The sequence below is a fragment of the Bradysia coprophila genome (genome assembly GCF_014529535.1).
Source record: "Bradysia coprophila strain Holo2 chromosome X unlocalized genomic scaffold, BU_Bcop_v1 contig_117, whole genome shotgun sequence".
In the NCBI taxonomy this organism is placed as follows: Eukaryota; Metazoa; Arthropoda; class Insecta; order Diptera; family Sciaridae; genus Bradysia; species Bradysia coprophila.
Genome location: NW_023503292.1, coordinates 2,696,543 through 2,720,444, shown reverse-complemented (window position 1 = coordinate 2,720,444; position 23,902 = coordinate 2,696,543). Strand labels below are relative to the sequence as shown.

The 23,902-nt window shown below is 35.8% G+C and overlaps 1 protein-coding gene and 1 long non-coding RNA gene across 2 annotated transcripts in view; one reads left to right on the top strand and one right to left on the bottom strand.

Moving 5' to 3' along the window:
* Positions 1 to 3,818: 3,818 nt before the first annotated feature.
* On the bottom strand, positions 3,819 to 23,575 carry LOC119067065. Its single transcript, XR_005085855.1, has 3 exons — positions 23,565 to 23,575; positions 18,029 to 18,039; positions 3,819 to 3,988 (listed from the first exon to the last, which is right to left on the bottom strand). It is a non-coding gene; the product is annotated as an uncharacterized LOC119067065 (long non-coding RNA).
* LOC119067040 (ankyrin repeat and fibronectin type-III domain-containing protein 1) overlaps positions 20,072 to 23,902 on the top strand; it is a 147,842-nt gene continuing 144,011 nt past the window's right edge. The window contains exon 1 of the mRNA XM_037169777.1: positions 20,072 to 20,317. Coding sequence (XP_037025672.1) covers positions 20,193 to 20,317 — 125 coding nt within the window. The 5' untranslated portion in view covers positions 20,072 to 20,192. The remainder of the gene's footprint in view (positions 20,318 to 23,902) is intronic.

The window sequence follows — 23,902 nt, the reverse complement described above, 5'->3', positions numbered from 1 at the left end:
CATCGGATTTTTCGATGGATTTGGGTTATTTTCGATATAAGTGAGGTGTTCCGAGGTTGGTTCCTAAATTTTGGGATGAGAGATGATTCCTCTGGCACTTCTTAACTTCCATCGGATTTTTCGATGGATTTGGGTTATTTTCGATATAAGTGAGGTGTTCCGAGGTTGGTTCCTAAATTTTGGGATGACAGATGATTCCTCTGGCACTTCCTAACTTCCATCGGTTTTTTCGATGGATTTGGGTTATTTTCGATATAATTGAGGTGTTCCGAGGTTGGTTCCTAAATTTTGGGATGACAGATGATTCCTCTGGCACTTCCTAGCTTCCATCTGATTTTTCGATGGATTGGGGTTATTTTCGATATAAGTAAGGTGTTCCGAGGTTGGTTCCTAAATTTTGGAATGACAGATGATTTCTCTGGCATTTCCTAACTTACATAGTATTTTTCGATGGATTTGGGTTATTTCCGATATAGGTTAGGTGTTCCAAGGTTGGTTCCTAAATTTTGGGATGAGAGATGATTCCTCTGGCACTTCCTAACTTGCATCGGATTTTTCGATGGATTTGGGATATTTTCAATATAAGTAAGGTGTTCCAAGGTTGGTTCCTAAATTTTGGAATGAAAGATGATTCCTCTGGCACTTCCAAACTTCTATCGGATTTTTTGTTGGATTTCAGCTGTTGTCGACATGAGTTGCTTACAAAACTAGTTTCCCTTACACCTAAACTTCCAAAAGAACTGATATCCGCCAAAAACCCTAAAGGGTAAAAGTGTGACGCAAGTCCTTGTTTCTACTTACAAAATAACTGATATCGCTGAGGGTGACGCATTTTTCGCCTCAACGCAAAAGTGTTATCAACAAAAAATTGAACCAAAAAATTTAAGATAGAAAATTTTAGAAAACAAGGCATCAGAACAGTCGGAGCGTTTGCTGCGACTTAGCCCCGTACGACCCGTAATCCTATTTCGTCCGCAACCATAATACGTCCGTAGCCGTAATACGCCCGTAACCCTAATACGTCTACAACCCTCTATTGCGTCTGTTACCAAAATGCAAGTCAAGTTGGGCATTGTCAAATTTACTGAAACTGTTCATTTTTAAAATTGCGCATAGCGCAATTACGAAAGCCCGTACGAAGTACCTTTCAAATAAAACCAACAATTTACGACATTATTTTAGAAACCCAAAATTTTTTGCCAACTTTCCATTGGGTATTCAATTACCTCTCAAATGAAACAAAAACTAGCAAAATCGGATGAGATTTACTCGATTTATGAGCAAAAAACACTTAGGGCCGAGTAGCGGCCTTAGTCCAAGGGCCCAAATTTGAAACTTTTTTTGCCATCATTCTATTTGGCATTAAATTATCTCTCAAATGAAACAAAAACTAAATTGGATGAGATTTACTCGATTTATGTGCAAAAAACACTTAGGGCCGAGTAGCGGCCTTAGTCCAAGGGCCCAAATTTGAAACTTTTTTCGCCACGTTATTTTCGGTATTCAATTATCTCTCAAACGAAACAAAAACTAGCAAAATCGAATGAGATTTACTCGATTTATGTGCAAAAAACACTTAGGGCCGAGTAGCGGCCTTAGTCCAAGGTCCCAAATTTGAAACTTTTTTTGCCACGTTCTTTTCGGTATTCAATTACCTTCCATAAAAAACTAAATCTAGCAAAATCGGATGAGATTTACTCGATTTATGTGCAAAAAACACTTAGGGCCGAGTAACGACCTTTGAGCCCTCCCAACAAGCCCACGTTACATCTTACCCAAAAACAATGTTCAGCAACTTTGTTCTACTCGTCAATACCTTTCATTTGATATATCACAAGCAGCTATTGCGAGCGTATTTCGGTAGATATCGTCGAAAGACTGAAAAACACCTATAGGGCCCTAGCTCTGGAAGGGCCGACCCTACCATGCCCATTTTCGAACTTGACCTTACTTTTGTCGATACCAATCGGGGAAAAAAAGAATTTTGAAAAAAGGTTGTGATTTGCTCAAGCTAGAGGGGTCACAGACGGACGGACGGACGGACGGACGGACGGACGGACATTTTTTTTATTGCGGATTCGTCATCTATGAACACAACCAAATGCTTTGCCCTTACTGTCTGCTTCCAATTCGACGTGTTACAAACGGCATATTAATCTTATAAGCCCCCAGTACTTCGTACGGGGCTAAAAATTGCGTCACAAGTGGCAGATGTTGAGGAAAATAGTTCAAATAGAGAAAAGATTGTCCTGAATCATCTGCCACTTGTGACGCAATTTTTTTCTAAAATTTTCTATCTTAAATTTTTTGGTTCAATTTTTTGTTGATAACACTTTTGCGTTGAGGCGAAAAATGCGTCACCCTCAGCGATATCAGTTATTTTGTAAGTAGAAACAAGGACTTGCGTCACACTTTTACCCTTTAGGGTTTTTTGGCGGATAGGTAAATATAGCGGTATATAGCTGTTTAAATAGGAATTTATGCAGTGCCGGACTGGTTCAATAAAGCCCTTCGGGCGTTGTATGGAGAAATTTTTCAAAACGCCCTTCGTCGTCATTTATCCATACAAAAATCAAAAGGCCCTTCGGGAATCGCCCGAACGCCCATAGGGCCAGTCCGGCACTGAATTTATGAAAGTTGACTTCGTACGGGGCTGTCTCTACTGCCTCCGGCAATTTATTTGGATATGATAACAAGGCAAAGAGTGGATAATGTTAGTGATTTTAAAGCGCGAATAGCTTTTCAGTAGAGAATGAAGTAAAAGAAATGAAGAGTTTCACAGTAAAGGCTTTTGATACAAATAGGTGTTTCGTACGGGTCGGCGTTAGCTATGTTTCTTACAATTGTTTGCGCAAATAATTCTGATTAATTCTGAAAAAATAAATGTTGCCATGTACACGCAGCCATCGGTACATTGTAGTGACATCTGATCTAACCACAAAAGAAAGTTCACAGTGTTGTTGTTGACGTCTAATGGTTTGGTCAAAATGTTTTATTATGGAAATAATTATTTTGTCGATTTCCATACGTTTGATTAGATTTAGAGGATTTCGGTTCTACACAAACAATTATTGAAAGTGCATCCTACAAATAAACATGAAAAATGCTTGGCCTTTGTGATATTTCTATGATGATCTGGTTCTAGTTTTTGAAGTGTTTTACATTCTGCTTTTTTACGCAAAAAACAAGTCCTAAAAACGATCCGAGAAAGCATTTTTCTCTGAATAAAATCTTGAAGAATAATAACAGCCAGAAAAGTTGATTCAAATTGCAGCGAATAAAACCATACGAATCCATGTAACTAGCGCTTTCGTAAAAAGAACAAAAAATTACAAACATTTTTCAAAGTTTCACTATTTTCGCAACACAATCCTCCATCGGCTGTGTATTACGAGAAAAGTCTAAAACCCTACGATTGAAGAAAAAATTCCAGTAAATCTGCTGTTTTCATATTTTTCTAACTTCTCTGTCTTTATTTAGCTTAGGCTGGGATGAAAGCTAAATTTGTGAAGTGCATTTCACAGTTTTGCACAAATTCAATCATTGCATATCAACTGAAATAAATAGATTCATCAAAAGCAAGGTTCTGAAAGAACAGGTTAAGACAACTCTGAGTTGATCACGAAGGCGGTGACACACAATTGCGTCAACGGCTGCGAAGTTTATATGCAAAATGGAACTCAACAAAAACAAAATTCTGAATTTTCGAGAAAAATATTTTCTTCAAGTTGATTTCTCACACTATTTGTTTATAAAATTTGGTGTCACCCGCCTTCGTGGTTGTCTTAACCTGTTCTTTCAGAACTTTGATTAAAAGTACATTCAATAAGTTCCACAAATTTGACGTTACTTGTGTTACATGGGACGGGGCGCCATTGTCATTAGTGTTATGTAGCCAGTTATTTGAATTATTTGTAATCAAATAAAAACATTTCCGCTTTCAGTGGAACTTTATAGCAAGAAGAAGGCTAAAAATGGAATATTGAGTCTTTTGAGACTCGTTTTTTTTTTAAATTCTTGTAAATATAATACTCATTGGATGGTAAGGTTTATTTTACTCTGCCGTGGTAACTGGCAAGGTCGTATTCGAGCCCCGGAAAATGGGGGTAGGGTAATCTCGCACACCACACAAATTCATGGTGTGCGAGATTCACCTCTAAGTGGTGAATCTCGCACAGTCATGACTTTTCGTTACATGTCGTAAAAGGACGCATACTATGATCGCGTGTGCGAGATTCCCCGACACCGGAAAATGTTAAACTACAATCATTGTGCAGTGTTCAAATTTCTCATCACTTCATTATTATTACTCAGGCTCGACACAGGATATACCTTGAATTTACAATGTTTTGGCGATTTGAGAAAGCCAAAGTCAAATCGCCAAAATGAGAAAAACTGCCAAAATAAGAAGTATCAGAAGCAACAGCTGTTACCGATTTCCTCCAATGGCTAAAATCTATGCACTGTGCGAGGTTAACTTCAAACACAAATGCTTATGAGCTGTCAGTATCGTCATGCGTGATAGCTGACCATCATGTGTGATAGCTGACTATCATTCGTGATAGCTGACTTTCATTCGTGATAGCTGACTATCATTCATGATAGCCAACTATCATTCATGATAGCCAACTATCATTCGTGATAGCTGACTATCATTCATGATAGCCAACTATCATTCGTGATAGCCAACTATCATTCATTCGTGATAGCTGACTATCATTCAAGATAGCCAACTATCATTCGTGATAATTGGATATAACTAACTCACAAATTATCAAATTTCATCAAAGTAATCTTTTTCGATCGGAGGGTAACCGACTCGGGTAATTGACTACACACCCTCAAAGGAATTGCCGGAGTATCCGGTAAATAATGGGAATTGATGGAATTGACCGGAATTGATCGGAATTGGCAGTAATTGAACGGAATTGATAGGAATTCACTGGAAATATGTGGAATTGTAAGGAATTGAAAGTAAATGAGAATAAATGCTGATAAGTGTGATTATCGGAAAGAAGGACCAGCGAATGCAAAACCACATTATTTCCTTTTTGTTTTAATTTTAAAAGCTCCCGCACAATAAATAACAGTGTACAGTGTTGATCAGTTCCATTTTAGAACAGGTCCAACGTCCTTTTATGTTCAAACTATGCACACTGAAGGATTCTTCTTCAGATGGATTCTTGTGAGTCAGATACAGAAGAGTTTGAGCCGCAACAAACAGGTGAATATTCGTCGGGGGAATGTTAGGCTTACGATGTCGACCACTTGAACGAGACAAAAAATTGAGTGCTTTGCCTGTTGCTGACGTGTGCTGAACAAATCCATTTCCTGTCGAGGTACGAACAACGTTTTGTGCATCGGACAACTGAAATAGACAAAACACAGCAATTTACTTGAAAACATACACACTTCACACATTCACCATATTAATCAATCGTATAGTAATGGAAAAATTTATGTAATTTCTTTCCCGCACCATAAATCGTAAAGAATTTAAGTTTTTTTGCATGCCTTGGGCATAAATTACGGAATTTTTCTCGTAACTTAGTCCCTCAGCATGAAAAGTTGTATACGCATCTGTTGTAGACGGTTTATTTGAAGGCCTAAGTTACGAGAAAAACTGACATTTCTTAATGAAAAATCATGGCAAAATATGTCGTATTTCAGTTGTCGGATGCACAAGAGTTTTTCGTCATTTCCTGGCTTCGTAAGAAAAAAACTATTTATTTAAATAAACAATGATGTGCGATGTGAAATCATTTTAAACAAAACTGCAGTCAATTGGACGGTTTAATCTAAATTGAAACTGAACGAGCCGTCAGAACAGTCGGAGCGTTTGCTGCGACTGAGCCCCGTACAAACCCGTACATCTATTGCGCACGTGACCCTACTTCGTCCGTCGCCCTACTCTTACCGTAAGACTATTGCGCCCGTAAACGTCGTAAAATCCTTATGCAATGTGTACGTCTTAAAAATTGCGCATAGCGCAATTACGAAGCCCCGTACGACGTTCCTTTCAAAAGTAACACAAACTACACTTCCCACTGATCAGTGATTTTGGAATTATCATTTTCACCTATTTATATTGATTTCACAAAAATCCAAAATGGCGGCCGACGGCCATTTTGTTAGGAGGTGGAAAGTACAACGGCTGCTTTACATTCGTTAGTACCTTTCAAACAAAAAAAAATTCATGAAATTCGGTCAAAGTTTACTCGAGATATTAACAAAAAACACCACCTTCACTGTACGGCCGAGTAGCCACATATAAGCTCACTCCAAGAGACCTAGCTCATGCTCCGGTAGACCGAATTTCATAAACTTTTTTTTCCCTGATTGGTACGGTCAATACCTATCTAATAAATCAAAATCCATCTAAATCCGTTCAAGTTTGACTAACCTACAAGCAAAAACGGATTGCCGCCCTGTACCTAGTTCACACCAAGGGGTCTAACTCACGAGTCGGTCATCCAATTTCCATAAACTTTTTTTTTGTGGATAGGTATTGTAAATACCTTTCATTTGATGTATCACTTACAAGTGTAGCCTTTAAATGGCCAGAGAAATCTTTGGAAAACGTTAAAGCACTTATGGGGCCCCAGCTCTGGAGGGGTCGACCCAAAATCGCCCATCTTCGAACTTAGCCTCACTATTTCAACTACCTTTCAGGGAATTTTTTTTTTTAAATCGGATTTGATTTACTCAAGATATCGACGTGACAGACGGACAGACGGACAGAAGGACAGACGGACAGACAAATTTTTTATTGCGGATTCGTTATCTATGAACATAGGCAAACACTTTGCCCTTACCGTCTGCTTCGAATTCCATCAATTACACACGGCATCGTAATCCTATAAGCCCCTTCGTACTTCGTACGGGGCTAAAAATCTCTTCTAAAAGTATGAGTAAAAATTAAAGATTCTAACAAAATGAGTCACAAATGTAGGACAACATAGTTGTTACAAATTTTATCTTGATATAGTCTGACGATTCTTTTTCCAAAATGCTCAAGGGTTTAACTTTGACTTTAAATTTATATCTATTTGAAAATATCGACAATTATTTCAAAAATTCGTGGAATTCAAGGAATTGATTGGAATTATAGGAAGTGAAGCCGGCAAGTAGTGGTGTTAGTCCGTTAATTAAAGAAATAAAAGGAATTAAGAGCAATTAAAAGGAATTGACAGGAAGTACCTTTAGAAATTGAAAGGGTATTGAAAGGAAATTGAAAGGGAATTGAAAGAAATTGAAAGGAATTGAACAGAATTGAAAGGAAATAGAGCGAATCCGGCAATTAGACGAGTTGGTCCGGTAATTGAGGTAATTAAACGGAATTGAAAGGAATTAGAAATTGATTTGCCACCATTTTGCCCAGTCGGTTACCCCTCGTTTTCGATTGATTGAATTTCCAACAGTATCCCACAAAAACTTTATCTTTAATTATGTAAATTATGTTTTTATTCATTGTAATTTGACTGACTTGTTATTGGGCTACGGCCTGTTAGTTGGTCATTAAACGTGAAAAATAAATAAATAAAATAAATAAAACCTCAAAGAGGAAAAGGTGACGCTAGTGTAGTAAAAATTAAACTTCCAAAACATTTCATATCGGTTTTGGTGACGCATTCTGCGCCTCAACGTAATCAATTTTCACCAAGAAAATTTTAACAAGAAAATATGTCGACTAGAAGTTTACCGATGAGATTTTACAACGAAAGTTTTACAAAAAAATGCGTCACAAAGTGGCAGATGATTATTGTCGTATGAGAAGTTTCCTCAGCATCTGCCACTTGTGACGCATTTTTTTTGTAAAACTTTCGTTGTAAAATCTCATCAAGAGCTACGCAGATGTTTTTTGTATTTATAATCGCATTTAAACTGAAATAAATGAAATGAAATGAAATGAAATGAATGCCCATATACGCCTAAATACAATAAATACAAAAAATTCAAAGAATTTCCAAGATGGCTGCTTTCCACCATTTTGTTGGACATTCTAACCCTAAAACAAATTCCACATTGAAACCTGAAACCTGAAATTTCAAAATGATCCAAAAATTTTGCGAACAAACAAATTTTTCAAATTCATAATTTCGCGCACATTTTATATGAAGCACGGCAACACTCATCTACTACACAATCATTATAATAGAGAGATGTAGCTGTCATATTTTTGTCATATGAATGAAATAATGGCTTTCATATAAGTGTGTTTTAAGTGTGTTTTCTGGTTTTTTGCATGAAAATATTTTAATTAAATTTACAGAAATTAAGTAGAAAACTTCAATAAAATTTATTGATTTGCCGATGAAAATGTGTTAAGATTGAATTAATATAAGTTTTAGCAAAAGTGCGAGCGCAGTTTTCGCAAACAGATGTAGTGGTTCGATACGTATATCAAACCCACATGAAACATTTCTATTAACTCGAATATGGAGAAAGTGCTGAAAATGTCTGAAGATGCTTCATTTCAAGTGGTTTTTAATGATCTATAGCTCGTTGAACTCGTATTGACGAGCACTTTCGTTTGAACATAATTTTTTTTTTTGATTTGGTTCAGTATGGAGAAGTTAAAATGTTAGCCTATATATAGGTTCCTTAGTCTCCCGTTGGTTGTTTTCTTTTCTTAGGGAGTCGACTAGCGTTACGAACCTCCGCTATCGCTTCGGTTCATGATAAAATACTGTTTTTCTGCAATAACTTCCAGATCCTTAATCCCACATAGCCCATCTTCGAACTTAACCTCAAGAATTTAATTCTGCGTCGATTAAAAAAATTAAATTGGTTGATAATTACTCAAGTTATCGTGTTTACAAGCAAAAAAAAATATTGGGACAAACAATTTCGTTTTTATAACATTTCATACAAACATTGTGGGGTATTTTCCGGCATAAGACCCTGACTTACAGTCAAGGTAACAACAGAAAAATCAACAATGGTATCCCATTTTGACATTTATCTGTAGTGTTAGGGTTAACCGTTTTCTTAAAATTTTAGCAATGAAACTAGTTTTATTTAATTTTGACATGTAAAAACTATTAATGTTGCAAATAACCAAGACGAAGAAGGAGCCATGGTACCCCCGATTCAGAGGCAAAAGAAAAGTACACTGATTGCAATTAGATACATATAAAAAAAAAATATTTATGGAAGACTTTGTTTAATGGAGCAAGACACGCTTCCGCGTTCCAATTCTTGTTGTTTTGTCATCAGGTAACCTCCCTCTTTTAATCCCACACACTTTTGTCCCAATCGGGACTTGTACCCTAAACTGCAATTTTAACATTCCGGATGCGTAGCTGTCTGTTTCAAATGTAGTTTTTGGCAATAAATGTTTGTTGACCGATAAATAAATCAATGAAATAATGTTAAGTGACGTCACAATGCTTATTGGTCTTGTCTCAGATGTGCTGAAAAACATAAAAAATACCGTTTGTAACAGATCGATCCCGACGTAAAAGCTGTTTCAAAAGATGTTTCGGTAACATTTCCCAAAATATGTTTGTGTGTTTCGCCTCGTTCGTAGAAAAATGTAAATTGTGGTAATGTACCAAAGGAATCACGATGGAAGTATATTTAAGTTTCACAATTTGGAACTGTGGATTCCCGCAGCCACCACTGCGTTTCTACACTTTATACAGCCAAATAAATTGTATCTTGTCAGATCCAATTGTACTTGTATTATTCTTATTAGAAATAACTTTCCAATATGTGAAATATTTTTAGCATAAACTACCTAAAAGCAGACAACTTTATAATAGTGGTTTGAATATATACTACATCTCTATGAAGCTCTCTTGTAAGTGTACTAAATTTTTTACGAAAGATATTTCTCGTAAATGTTTTTCCAGTATGAAACACCCACTTTCTCACTCAGTCCTTGCGCAATCTTCAAACATTTGACATGTTGTGTATCACAATAAATTATTAAAGGAAATTTTCCTAAAAAAGATACACGGTGTACACTTGTACATTGTTATACGTGAACGTAGAAAAATAGAAACGATGGTACATAATTAAAGTGTTTATCAATGGTGGGGACATGTCATATTTAGACTATATTAAAAAGGAAGCAGACGATAGAGCTTGTGTAACATGTAGCAAACATGTAACTCGGTCGTGTAACAATGAAAAATTGCCTATAATTATCAGTAGTATTAATAAAATGAATAAAGGGTACCGGTATCAGTCTTTGGACACCTCGATCACAGTTCGATTTCAATTTAAAATAATTAAGCAATAACACGAAAATATTGTGGCTAACTATTCAAAATAAACCAGGCAGTAGCGGTTCATTTTCGAAACGTGAAATAAGGGACCTAATACACTGTATGAAAATGAACTCAAATGAACACTGACATAAATTGAAAAATTTTATTCGCAAAAAATATAGGGCTACTCGATTATTCAGGTCCCTAGTCAAATCAGCGCTTCTTCCTGGTTAACTTTACTCTACCGTGGTTTTATCGTACGGTGCCCGAGTAAAAAAAAAGTTCTCAGAAAGCCTAAATCGATCGAATTCAGACTTCTCACTGTCTCAGTGAGGAAAATTTTGTATGAAGCTGAGGACTGAGAAGTCTGAATTCGTTCGATTTAGGCTTTTTAGAAGTCTCACTTACAATTTTTTTTACTGGGGTAAAAATGATTTTTGACATATTGAAAATGTCCGAGCATTATTTACATAAAAGAAGCGGTGTAAAAGTTCCATCGCAATATTACAAAAACTTAGCGCTCAACAAATAGCTTTTTGAGGAAGAGCAGGAAAGTGTGACAGGGCCTATTTTGTAGAAACTTTCAAGAAACATTTAAGAAACTTTTGGAAACTTAAGAATCTTTTAGAAACTTGAGAAACATTTGGGAAACTTCAGAAACATTTGAGAAATTTAGGAAACTTTTCATTTTAAATTAAAAATATCTAGTTAGGAGATCTCTTCCTAATTGTTTTTCGTGTAAGTAAGATTTAACTTTTGTGGACAATATCGAAAAACAACTTCGTATTCTTGAATCATTGCACTGGGGTGAACATAAATTACATTACATACACAACACATTTTGTACATTTTCTGTTCACAGAATGTGTACAATATATCTCTACTGGGTAGAGTAGAGAATAGAAAAATGCAGCCGTAATTCCACCCCTGGAAATCTCAAAGAAATATTTTTTATTTACATAGAATTCTGTGATATTTAAGAAAAAAGTCGAGTGCACCACTAATCTAGGTATTTTTACTTTGGAAAGCACAAGTTCAATACAAATTCATTTTTTTCTTAAAATGTACATCTTAAATGCATATTGTTGTGGTGATTCCACGATGAACAAGCTGATAAATGATAAGCGATGTAGCTAAAATAAGTACTTGTCGTTTCGTGTGAAAGATTTGCAATGAATTAAAGATTGATACAATTTATTGCATGTCAAATTAATATAATTTGAGATAATTGAGATTCACTGTATTCAATCCTGATACGCTACTCGCTACTCCTTCTGGGCAGGTTAGTCAAAATCGCGTCTCCCTAGAACACCTTTCTATTTAGCACGTCTTTGAAAACCTTCAACTTAATCACGAAGTCAGTGGCGCTTTCATCAATTTAGCACAGAATTGTTTGTGTATAAAATAAAATTTTTGAATGGAAAATGTCCACCGAGCTAGCAGAATTAAGTTTTTTCGATTTTTATTACATAATTTTTTGCGTAAAACATCAATCAAGGAACCAATTTCATTTCTGACTCGTTATCCAAGAACTGGATTTGTCACACTTCCCCACTATTTTTTAGCAAAGAAAAATTGAGTTTTTGGAAAGAAATAGTAAAGACCTAATTTCTTCACCATTTCAATAAATGGCGTTTGAAAATTCTTCTAAAGCCTAAAATTCCATAGTTCAAAATACTTTACATCTCACGGTTTTCGCGAAATCGCCTAAAATTAATAGTGTAAGACAAATACGATCTAAAAAGATTAAGAAATCAAAAATAGTTCTATTTATAAAGACCAAGCTAAGACAACTTACATACTGTTCCATTCATCCATGAAATGTGAGTTTCTATTGCACAATTTTCTGTGTCATTCAGACAATGTGTGAGCTAAGCCAGTATAAGACCTTTGGCGAACTAATATATTGCACGAGTTACACGCAAAAATGTACTACTTCAACTTAGCTTTGACGAATGAGAAGCATAATGTAAGTTACAGTCGAAAATCGTAACACTTCTAGACGTACACTTCGACATTTTCAGTGAAAATTAAGCTGAATGAATGAATGAATTAAACTAAAGGTATATCTACAAAAGCCTGTGCATAAACGAAGAACAGAAGAAGCTAAAATTCGAAGCAGAATGAGTGGTATGATGCATTTTCGACAATATACTGAAATCATTCAACTATGATAAAGTCTGGTGTTTATTTGGCTGAATTCTTCATAATAAACAATAATTGAAATTTCCTGATTCTCAAGTTTCTAAAATTTGAGAAACTCAAGAAACTTTAGGAAACTCTAAGAAACTTTGAGAAACTCAAGAAACTTTAGAAACGATGTTTCTAAAAAATTGGCCCTGAAGTGTGATGATGATATATATCCAAAAAGAGAAAATGCACTAAAAGTAGCAAAATGTTAAAGTAGAAATATTACGAGCAAGAGCTTTCATAACAGGCGTTCTAAATTTTCTTGTGTGTATGAGCTTTTATAACACGTGTACTAAAATCTCCTTTCTGTGGAAAAGAACCTCGGAAATAAAATATTTGTCAGTCATTGCGCAGCTCTTGAACAGTTATCTTGTCCTACACCACGTTTATAACTTCGGTCGAGAATAAAAATAATTTTTTATTGTCAGTAATATCGAACGGTTTGAAGATGTAAAGCGTGCTCTTTACTCGTACAAAAAGCAAGTTTAAACAGACAATATACGGTGGTGTCATTATCATTTTCATTATGCTAAAAAAGATAGTTTGTTGTTAATTTATTAATTTAAAGATGACATTAGCTGCATATTGACAGTCAAATTTATACTGTTGAATAATTAAGCTCTCATCTGTCTTGTTCCACTTTTTCTGCACATAATTTCTCAATAGAATTTTTAATAGATGTTATTAGGTTGACCAATTAAGCCTTTGGAGTGAGCGTAAGTCGCGTTACTCGGCTATAGAAAAGTAGGTTCTCTGCATAATAGACCAAGTAACCATTTTTCGTTTGAAGGAAAACTGAAAAGTTATAAAAACGAGAAAATGATGGATTTGTCGGAATTCTATTTAAACTTTTAAGTTTTAATTTTATTGTATAGTTCGTACGACGCGGAATAGAAATTTCGATAGATTTTACGGCAGTGTGCATATGTTTCCGACTGAGTTTACGTATGGAAATTGGAAATGTGTCGTATTTAACGTTTTTGATTATTTCTAGCTTTTAACTGTAGAGATTTATTAAATAGATTTCAACATGACAGAACGTTTTCAAAAAGCAGATAAAGTTCAGTGTTCAAACAGGAACGCTCGCTTAGAATGCTTTAGCGAGACCCATCGGTAAAATTTATCAAAACACTCAAATTACTAACATAAGATTATGTTTATGCCACGTTTACTTTTTCAATATTTTTATTTTCTTCAGAAATCTAAGTATCGACCCCATTGGAAATTTTATTAATATCGTTTTGATGTACTACTTACATTTCATCTACACTATAGATTCGATTTTAAATATGAGTGCCACGAAAACATGACCTGGTTTACGAAAACGAATAAATATTATGCTCTTGTGTCCAAATGTTTATTTTGACGAGTTGCTGATTGTGGTCCTAAGCCAGGGTCTAATATTTGACAAAGTTTCGCTAATGTTTACACAATTTTTGTCAACATTTGTGAAACTTTGTCAAATATTAGGTCCTGTCCTAAGTCGAAGGCGCGACAAATAATTTGGACACAGGTGCACAATACTCATTCCCTACTGACTTACTTCATTTCTTCATATGTATCGTCATTCACATTCACACCACTCTCGCACGTACAGTAAATTGTTTTTTTTTTGTGATAATAACCACACTCACAACTCAAACATTTTACCAATTTATACTTCCATTCATGCTTTCTTCTCGAATATCTTTGACTCCTGAAGGAAGTGAGGTTAGCGTAAAATTGTTAGAAGATTACCATTATTGAGCTGACTCTTTGAATTCTTTAAATTACCTTTTCATTCTTTTTCGGGAAGCTTCGACGGGTGGTTTAGACCGGGTGTTATTTAATAGTCCATGCTTTTATTTAGATAATATATCAGATGTAAGCAACATTTATGGTGCTTAATGAAATATTTAGAGAAATTTATCGACATTTGGCGTAGTATGTGACTTCCATCAAGTATAAAAAAATGATGTGTCAACTTTTAAAATTAATTGTTGTTTTTGCTGTTTTATAGCGTGTAGTTGATAAGCAAGGTTGTATACTTGGAGAGATTTTGCAGAAGTGCGAGTGGCACATACAAAATTTGACAGTTTCATACATTTTCGTAGTAGGTGGATTCATAAATTTGACAACTTCATAGTAGATGAATAATATTTTTTATCGCATACGCGGTGTGATTCCCCGAAAAAATTATTCACCTAGGATATATAAACAAACATTATACTTCTGTAAATTGTCAAAGTGTCATTCGCATATCTTGTTGTCTCGTTTTCGCTTATGCGATAAAAAAGAATATGCACGTATGACAAGCCGTCTCGGCAAGCCTCGACCGCTTTGTCATCCGTTCATAATATTTAATGCGTTCCCAAGTATCTAATAAAATGGTGATCTGCGTGACCCAAGTATACACCCTTGGTTGTTGATAAGGACCACTTTTCTGAAAACGTTTACACTCGTAAAAAAACTGGGCTACCATTACAAAAGTTAGTTTTTCTCATTGTAAAGTAGATCAAATTTTCAGTGGGTTCCTTAGTGATAATTCTAGCTTCATAAAAGTGGCCCTTGTCAACTGCACTATTACTAATTTTATTTATTAAACACACTGGACACACGTCGTTTGCAACATTTTCATAGTAATCTTGGTATAGTAGAGAAAAGAGCATGCCGTAATTCTTCTCCTAATCCACATCAAAGCTGTCGGAGGTGTCGGAATGATCCAGGGTGCTGAGTGCTGAGTAGGCTAGATTAGCCTCTGGTAATTAGGCCATTTACCATGGTCGCTGCTTTATTATGCTTTAACGTGACGCAATCGGTCGTTGAAAACCACAACAACAAAATTTTAGTCATTCCCCAAATTTTTGTTTCAAATCAACAAAATTTTAGTAGGTACCGGTTTAGTTTATACCACAGTCGAGTAAACATCGTGAGTTGGTTTGCGCTGATACTTAATACTTAATTTTGTGTTTGTAATTTGTTAGCATTCTACAGTTTTAATGGTTCCACATCGTTCTACATGCTGGCAACAAAAAAAAAACGTAGGGAGTGTCGTTTCACACACACGTACGTGTGGAATTGAAGAAACGTAAAGACAAGCGCCACTTCTATGTGGTGGAATTCGTGTGGTACAAATGAAACGAAAGAAACAAACGAAACCCACCAAAATTACATTCCTATGATGAGTTTAGTTTACGTTTCTTTCTTTCCGGTTAATTTCTATCGACTCAAACAATTTTCATGACATTTTTGGAATACATTTCGAAATTTTTCTTCAAATCCCAAAACATGCACAATTTTCGATTTTGTTTTGATCATAAAATAACATTTAAAAGCAGCAATAATTTCAAGTGTAATGAATATTACAAGCAACGTACACAAACCACACCCACGCTGACTTGATCAATTGCATACAACACAATAAATGCGTATCCCGAGGAGAATAGAAAGATATATCTAATTTTCTACAGGTCAATCCCTCATGGTCGATTAAATTTTTCTTCGTTTCATTTTCTTTTCCAGTCATTCTACGGTTTTTTCTGTTGTCTTTTTTGTTGTATTGTGATGAAAACGGTGTATACTTAAAAATATGGTATCATCGTCATTTTGTAAAGTTATGCTGCCATATAAGCGTAATAAAAAGAAATTTACTGTAAGCAAAAACAAAACAAACAATTTTTTCCCATAAAAGCACTTTCGTTACAAAATTGTATTCCTCAAATCATATCTAATGCGTATGAAAATAGGACCGACTTTTTATTGTTCCTCTTGTCTCTTTATACACTCGAAACCTTCATAACGGAACCGTCTGCATGTAGCAGTATTTAAAAAAAATATTAAGGTGCCGAATCTCGTACATGGAAATTTGCAATGTAAACACGTCCTAAATGCATTAAAAACGCAAAGATTCTTACACATAAGACTTGCGAGTAGAATGGAAATTGTTAAATTTGAACATGGACTTTTTTGCGCGTAGGATAAAATTTTAACATTTGACATTTGGTCCATACTGGACAAAAACATGTCTGTGACATTAGGGTGTGTCGATTTCAATTTTTTTTAGTCATTCCTGGTTCCGCCCTACCGCGATTCACCCTCGCACTAGCAATAATAATCAGCAAAATTTTTTATTTACTCGCTGCATTTAAAATGTTAATTGTCTCCATACTCGTAAAAATGCCCCGTTTTTGAGCCTTCCAACAGCGAAACCAATAAATTTTTAGATTTACCTATCAAAAGTGTACGCTTGCTAGATTCGCTATTGAAAACCCTACAAAATGAGCTATCACAACAATAGCTTGAATAAAATTTACCCAGAAGAGATGATTTTTTCACATACAAAATTCTTGAAAATTCCACCTCGGTGAAACTTGGTGCTATACCAAAATGACGGTAAAACATTTTTTTAACTTTTTTTAATTTTTGTATGTTCTAGTAGACCCTCTAGATGCCGTACAGAGTGAAAACTCTGCAAAAGCATCTGTAGATTTTTTTGGTTCGGACCCATAATCCAAGTATCTCGTGTAGCTCGAAATTTTTTGAAAAAGTGACGGTGCAAGCTTATATTGACTTATAAAAAAAATTGCTGATTATTATTGCTAGTGCGAGGGTGAATCGCGGTAGGACGGAACCAGGAATGACTAAAAAAAAATTGAAATCGACACACCCTACTGTGACATATGTGGCTCATCGACGAAAGGTTCCCTGAATAAGCACCACTGTGAGCATACAATTTAATTTCTCTTGATACCCTTGTTCGCACAACAATTAATTTCATCTGTTTTTTTCGTCAGTAATACATACGGGAACCCGTCCTTTTCCATACGAAACGTGTTCGATGCGCTTTTATTCCAAGGACCATCTCAAACGACAGTATATATACATACTTGCGGGTCGAAAAGCATTCATTACTTGTAATTTCAGCATATTTAAAAGGCATCTATTTTTTTTTCACTAAAAATTTATTCTTTTAGTAGCAAAATTATTTATTTCATCAGCAAATTTATTGTTTTCATCAGCAAAATTAATTTTTTTTATCAGCAGATTTAATGTTTTTTGTAAGCAAATTTAGTGTTTTTTATCAGCAAAATTAATATTATTTTCAGCAAATTTATTAGTACTCGAACAGCATATTTATTGCTTTCTGAGCAGCAATATTACTGACTGTAAGCAGCAAAAATAATACTTTTGCAGCAAATCCTTAGCAACAAATTTATTACTTTTTAGTCAGCTAATTGTTTTGTGATATGCACTTTTACTGCCTTCGAGCAGCAAAATAATACCTCGATCAGCAAATCTATTGCTCTTTGTCAGCTGAATCATTTTGTTATTTGGGACTAATGTTATCATTTGCAACCTGGACGTCCGAACTCCATCTCATTTTCGCGCCTAGAAATATTTATCAGAATGAGTTTCACATCCTATTCCATCTCAAGGCCTATTTCTAGCATTTTAATTGAAAGAAGATGAGTTTTCTGTTGGACTTGTATTATTCTATTGGACATTCTCATTTTTTATTGAAAGAAAGCGAATTTTTTTATTGGAATGCACGTGTCTAAGCTTTTATAATGTAATGTTTTCGAAATGATTTCTTAGAAAACTACAATTATTTAAAAATGAATTAAATGAGTACAGTGAACGACATCTCAAATGTCTCACTGTCAAATTTTTCTGAGAATTTTATTGTGTCATTGCAAATTCACAATGACATTCTCTGAAAAAAATGACAGTGAGACATTTGAGATGTCGGTCACTGTAGGGTCGATCAAATTATAATGCTCCGACTTTAACTAAAAAAATATTTAATTTTGCAGATTGAAAAAAAATGTGCTGACAAAATTAGATTAAATTTGCCTGCTTCAAAAAAATAAATTTGCAGACGACGAATTAAATTTGGTCACAATAGCAATAAATTTGCTGAAGAAAAAGAATAAATTTGCTGACAAAAAATATAATTTTGCTGCAAAAAAAGAATAATTTTGCTGACAAAAAAGATTTCCCATATTTAAAATACAATACACAACTCATGTGTTTATTGACCTGTTGTAAACGATCGATTTTAGGCATTTTCGCTTGCCGCCCTCTATTACATGCTTTGAGCTTAAAGTCAATAGTATTTTTCGTATCAAGACAGGAAATGGCGATTTCTTATTTCTTCAGCACCAGTCGTAAGTTAGGACGAATGCTGAATAAATAGTCATGTCCTGTCGAGGTACGAACAACGTTTTGTGCACAGAACAACTGAAATAGACAAAACACATCAATTTACTTGAAAAAATTCAAACTTCACATTCACCATATTAAACTTGATCAATCATAGTTAAGGAAAAATTTATTCAAAACCGTTGTCACACGATAAATCGTAAAGAAATGATTTTTTTAATCACATACGCGCGGTTTTCGGATGTCAAAATTACTTAACTAGAAGAATAATTCAAAAATTACACTTCAGGTCTATGTTGTTGTCGCGTTTTCGCTTATGTGATAAAATAGAGTACACACTTGTCAGTGACAAGTTGTCACTGTCAGTCTCGGCAAGCCTCGACTTCTTCGTGACAAGTGTGTAATATATATTATACCAACATCGAAAGTTGATATGCATCCCGCATTTTGAGGGGCGAAAGTATTAATTTTCGCCCCTTGTTTACCAATTTTTTCAACAAAATTTGCTGTAAGTATCAACTTTCGATGTTGTTATAAAAAAATAGTATGAACGACTCGCGGTGCTGCATTTTTTTAACCTTCGACCCTTGTCATTCAATGTACTATTTCCCACACGATATATCGTTCGGGAAAACCTGACATTTCATAGCTAAAAATCATGGCAAAATATGTCGTATTTCAGTTGTCCAAATTACTTTTCATCCCTAGTGTTGTAATAGTGTCGAAGGTAGATTCGACCTTAGAGAAAACAAAAGTAATAGCCATTTGTGTATCTGTTGTGGACGGTATATTTTAGGCAATTTATTTATTTATTGTTTATATTAGGCTGAGTGCCTCAATTACGAGAAAAATTCCGTAATCTACGTCCAAGGCATGAAAATGATTATTCGACCCAAATAAATATTGTGCACGCACCAAGTGTTTTTCCTCTTTTTTTTTTAAATAAATCGTTTATTATCATTCCTTTACCATCGGCGTGTGGAATACAATTCAATGAATTGTGATACGTCTCCTTGAGATAAATGTAAAATACAATGCTGTAAAAGGGTTGTCTTAAACACCCAGAACCAGTCAAAAATGCCCAAAGCAGTAACAACAAAATAACTTACGTAGTTTGGTCATTTCTTTGCCACTGTCGCCATGGCCTGATGAGAAATGGTATTTTTGAACTGCATATTAATGCAACATGTCGAAAGACATATTTAAGTTTCTCACAGATCGAAACAGTGGCCAAACGTACCTCGAACTTATTTAAGTTATTTCACCTTCGACTTCTTCTACTTCTCTGACAAACATCACGCAGAAAGCTGAAGCAGAAGCTTTGATTTACTCATTACTCATGAACAATCATTAGTCACAAAGGTATCATTTAATACACAAAGCTGCCGTCTATTCTCGTAAATTAACACAACACCTTTCATTGAGATTCATTTTCGTTGTAGTACTACTGTGAGTTTTCTTGCTAAAGTTTTCTAATAATTTACTGAATTTAAAACTCATCTATAGTGACATATTCAAATAGTCAGTAAATTAAGGTACTAAAGTGCAAACAATCCGAAAAAATGCTCAATTGTGGTATATGTATTTAACGTAAAAGTGAATTCATTTGGGGCCTGTGTTCGAGACCCGAGCAGGGATCTCAGTATGGATGATGGATCTAAGAAAAGTGAAAAAGCAACAACATCTTTATCTATTGACAGAGCTGCTTTTTTAATACTTCGTGTTAAGAAGGCTTTTAAGAAGAAGCGACAACAACGAAAGGACAGACAGTAAGTATTCATATCATATTTATAATATTTGTGGTTAAAATGGAAATGTTCGAACTGTATTGGACAGTATGAAATGGAGATTTTGGTGATGAAAATTGCGGCAATTAGACTCTTTGCAAACTTTTGAGAAAGGCTACAGGCGAAAAACGAACTTTAGATTACTTATATCAAAAGGTCTGAATAACCATTCAACGGGGCAATGCAGCTTGTGTTCTGGGCACATTGACTTGACTTGACTTGACTTGACTAACCAAACGTGCTCCTGTAAACGCTCCCATGAGAACATTGTACGTGAGGACTTTGGCAAGGTGCTTATTCTTGCCCTAATCCCCCCTTTTCATTCTCCTTCTTATATACCATAGAGTGAACTCTATGGTAACTAACTCAACCACCGTCCCTTGACTTATGTGGTCGGACTAACTACTAAACTCGTGAATGTGCAAAGTTACAATACAATGTGGAATAATATAATGCCACAAGGAGAAAAACAATTACCTGATGATAGGAAGCCGTTTGCATCTTACCTGATACCACACTACTTACAGGCTTTTCTTCATTTTCCGCATATTTCATTCATGCTTGCCAGCACTTTCAAGCCTAGTGATTTGGCCAGATACGGATCTACATGCACGAGATCGGTGTAGACCCGTAAATACCATTGTATTGTCGGCAGTGGGGAGATGAACCAACCGCCTGAGCTTTTTTAGTACTCTGTAAGATTTCAGCATATTTGACTTCTATCATCCTCCTACTTGCAATCTTTTCCTAGAGTATTCGCGAAACTTCAACCTTCAATTGTACACTCTCTTCTTCGAACCTTGAACATGGAACATGGCCGCTACTCGAGACATGTTGATTCTTAAAACTAACAACAATTACCTTCGCTCGACAAAGTGATATATATATATATATATATATATATATATATACATATATATATGTCGATCAATGTTTGAAAGAAATTACCTCTCGTCCAGGGAAAGTGATACAGATCATGGTCTTACCGGGAGTACACGTAGGATGGGTGTGATAGTATTCGCAGTCTCTTGCATGCAAGGTTCTTTGGTGTGAGTTTCAAATTCACATTCATTCATGGCAGTGACTTCGTCATTTATCCTGTGTACTATGTACGTCTCAATTCAGCTATTTGCAAACTGTCCCGCAATAAGGTGACTATTATTTTATTACTGTTCATCAAGCAGTTCGTTGTGTGTTGTACTGGTTGTCTTACACAATTATTCAGAATCAGAGAATTGTCACCATATTCAACCTAAGTGGCAGTGGGGAGATGGACCGACTGCTGTGGCTCTAAAAATAATCTTCTCAAGGGGGAATCAAACGTAAGCATCACGAAAAACTTTCACACACGACTTTCGACAAGTCGTATCGATCCACACACAAGAGGTAGAACGTAATTGTCACTCTAGTAGCAATGCCGAAATCGTAAATCACCTGAGTCGAGAATTATCTGTAAACACATCACTTCTCGCCACACTGTTAGGCTAAAATCACTAGGTTCGCAATAACATAACGCAAAGACCGAAAGACCTCAAAACAACAACGATCGCCGTCGCACGACAAACTGATCGGACTATCTACAAACCTTCTGTGACAAGAAAAGTCACCTGATTCATGGCCCATACAAACCAGACAGTCACAGCCCAGTATGTCAATCCAACATGGGGCACATTCACTCCATTGCATTCCATAAAGAGAACAGTGGTCCCGCTTGCAACGTTCCTCCTACGAACTGTCAGACGTAGTTGTGTCAACGAAAAAGTCATGGAGCTACACACCGCAGACAGTTCTCCTCGTAATAAATGCCAGAACTAGGGAACGTTCCCTGTACGAATCGTCAGTCAAAAGTACGTCAACGGAAAAGTAATTCATCTAAACACCGCAGAGAATCATCCTCGTAATAAATGCCCGCCGAACTGGGGATGTTCCTTGCACGAATTTTCCGTTAAAAGTACGTCAACGGAAAAGTAATCGAGCTACACACCGCAGAGAATTCTCCTCGTAATAAATGCCCGAATTAGGGAAGAATCCTCGTGCGAATCGTCAGTCAAAAGTATCCACCTAGACAGCCACACAGCCTAGAGAACATCAAGTTCTACCAAGGGGTCCCATTCGAAGCACAGACAAACACAATTCGCTAAAGTTACAATGTACATACCAGTCGAACTTCAGATAGTCATATCGTACAAACCACATCCTTATCGTAGATATGCAATGGATCAGTCTACTCCGGATTCGGTTCTGTAGACATCACAATTCCTATCCTTGAGGTGCCAATACTCCTACATCGTCTTTAAGGATCACGTCCACAATTCGGTCAGGTGATTCCACTGGTTCTCTTGCACATTCATTCGGGCGCTCTTGCTGGCAATTCGTCTTTAGATTTTCATAATTATCCAGCGGTATTCTTAGTTTTCAAAGAAAAATTTTCACTAGCAAAAATTTTTACGTCCGTCCATTTTCACACCGCCTACTACCTTCACACCAACACTTTTGTTATTGAAAAGATGTAGCTTTGGTGATTGCTGAACAACGAATAAACTTATATTTTCTTACAGACTTTTCAATCATCGGTTTCTATGTTATTTTTGTATAATTTTGCATACTGAGTTTCCACAGTAACATACTCCAACCCTTCCAAAACGATTTCTTGTGATTTTGGACAGCAGCTGCAGTATTTGCCTCATTAGGCCTGCTCTGACTCCGGGGAGTGTGGGATATTGGGCTCAATGAGGTGTTTTTCTGGTCCGGAAGGCTTAAATATTGGACCCATATCTTTTTTTAGAATTTTAAAAAATAGTTTAGGCATGGGGAGCGAGCTGTTTGTACAAATGTACGAAAGCGTTGGTTAGAAGAGAGGAGAATGATGGTGTATATCTTTTTTCAGAGCAATGCCTCATCCACGATAATCTCAAGACCAAGCCGTATTGGTGGTCTTCTTTTTACTTAATTCCTAACCCATCGCTGTGTGCACCTTTCTCAGTTTTGTTTTGAACTTGGTCAGATCCATTTGCCAAATCAAAGCGCTGTGGTACACCTTCTTTAAATTGTTTTTGATTTTGTACGGTATCCGCAGAATTCCTACCGTATTTCGCAACACCATAGCTTCGTTCGTCAGGAAGCCCACTATCTCGTGAGTCCTTAACCATATTTTTCGTATTGCGAGGTCGTATTGATTTTGTACGGCTGCATCTTGCATGATGCCGTGTTTCGCAAAACCAAAACGTACGAATGCAATTCCATATTTTGGTAATTTTCTTTTTGATTTGTGTCGTGTCCTCCACGTAATGAAAGTATAACCGGGTGATGCCCATCTTGCACCTCCATACACACCATCGTCAAATTGATTTTGTGCGGCTTCAATTTATCCATTGCGGTTAAGCCAGCGTTTCTCAAAACCAAAAAGCTCTGGTAGTACTCCTTCACTAGGACGCTCACTCCGACGTGGCACTTGATTTAAATCCATAGTAAGGAACAATTGTTAGCTCGAAGGACCATGTTATTGAAACGATGTAGCTTTGGTGATTGCTGAACAACGAATGAACTTATATTTTCTTACAGACTTTT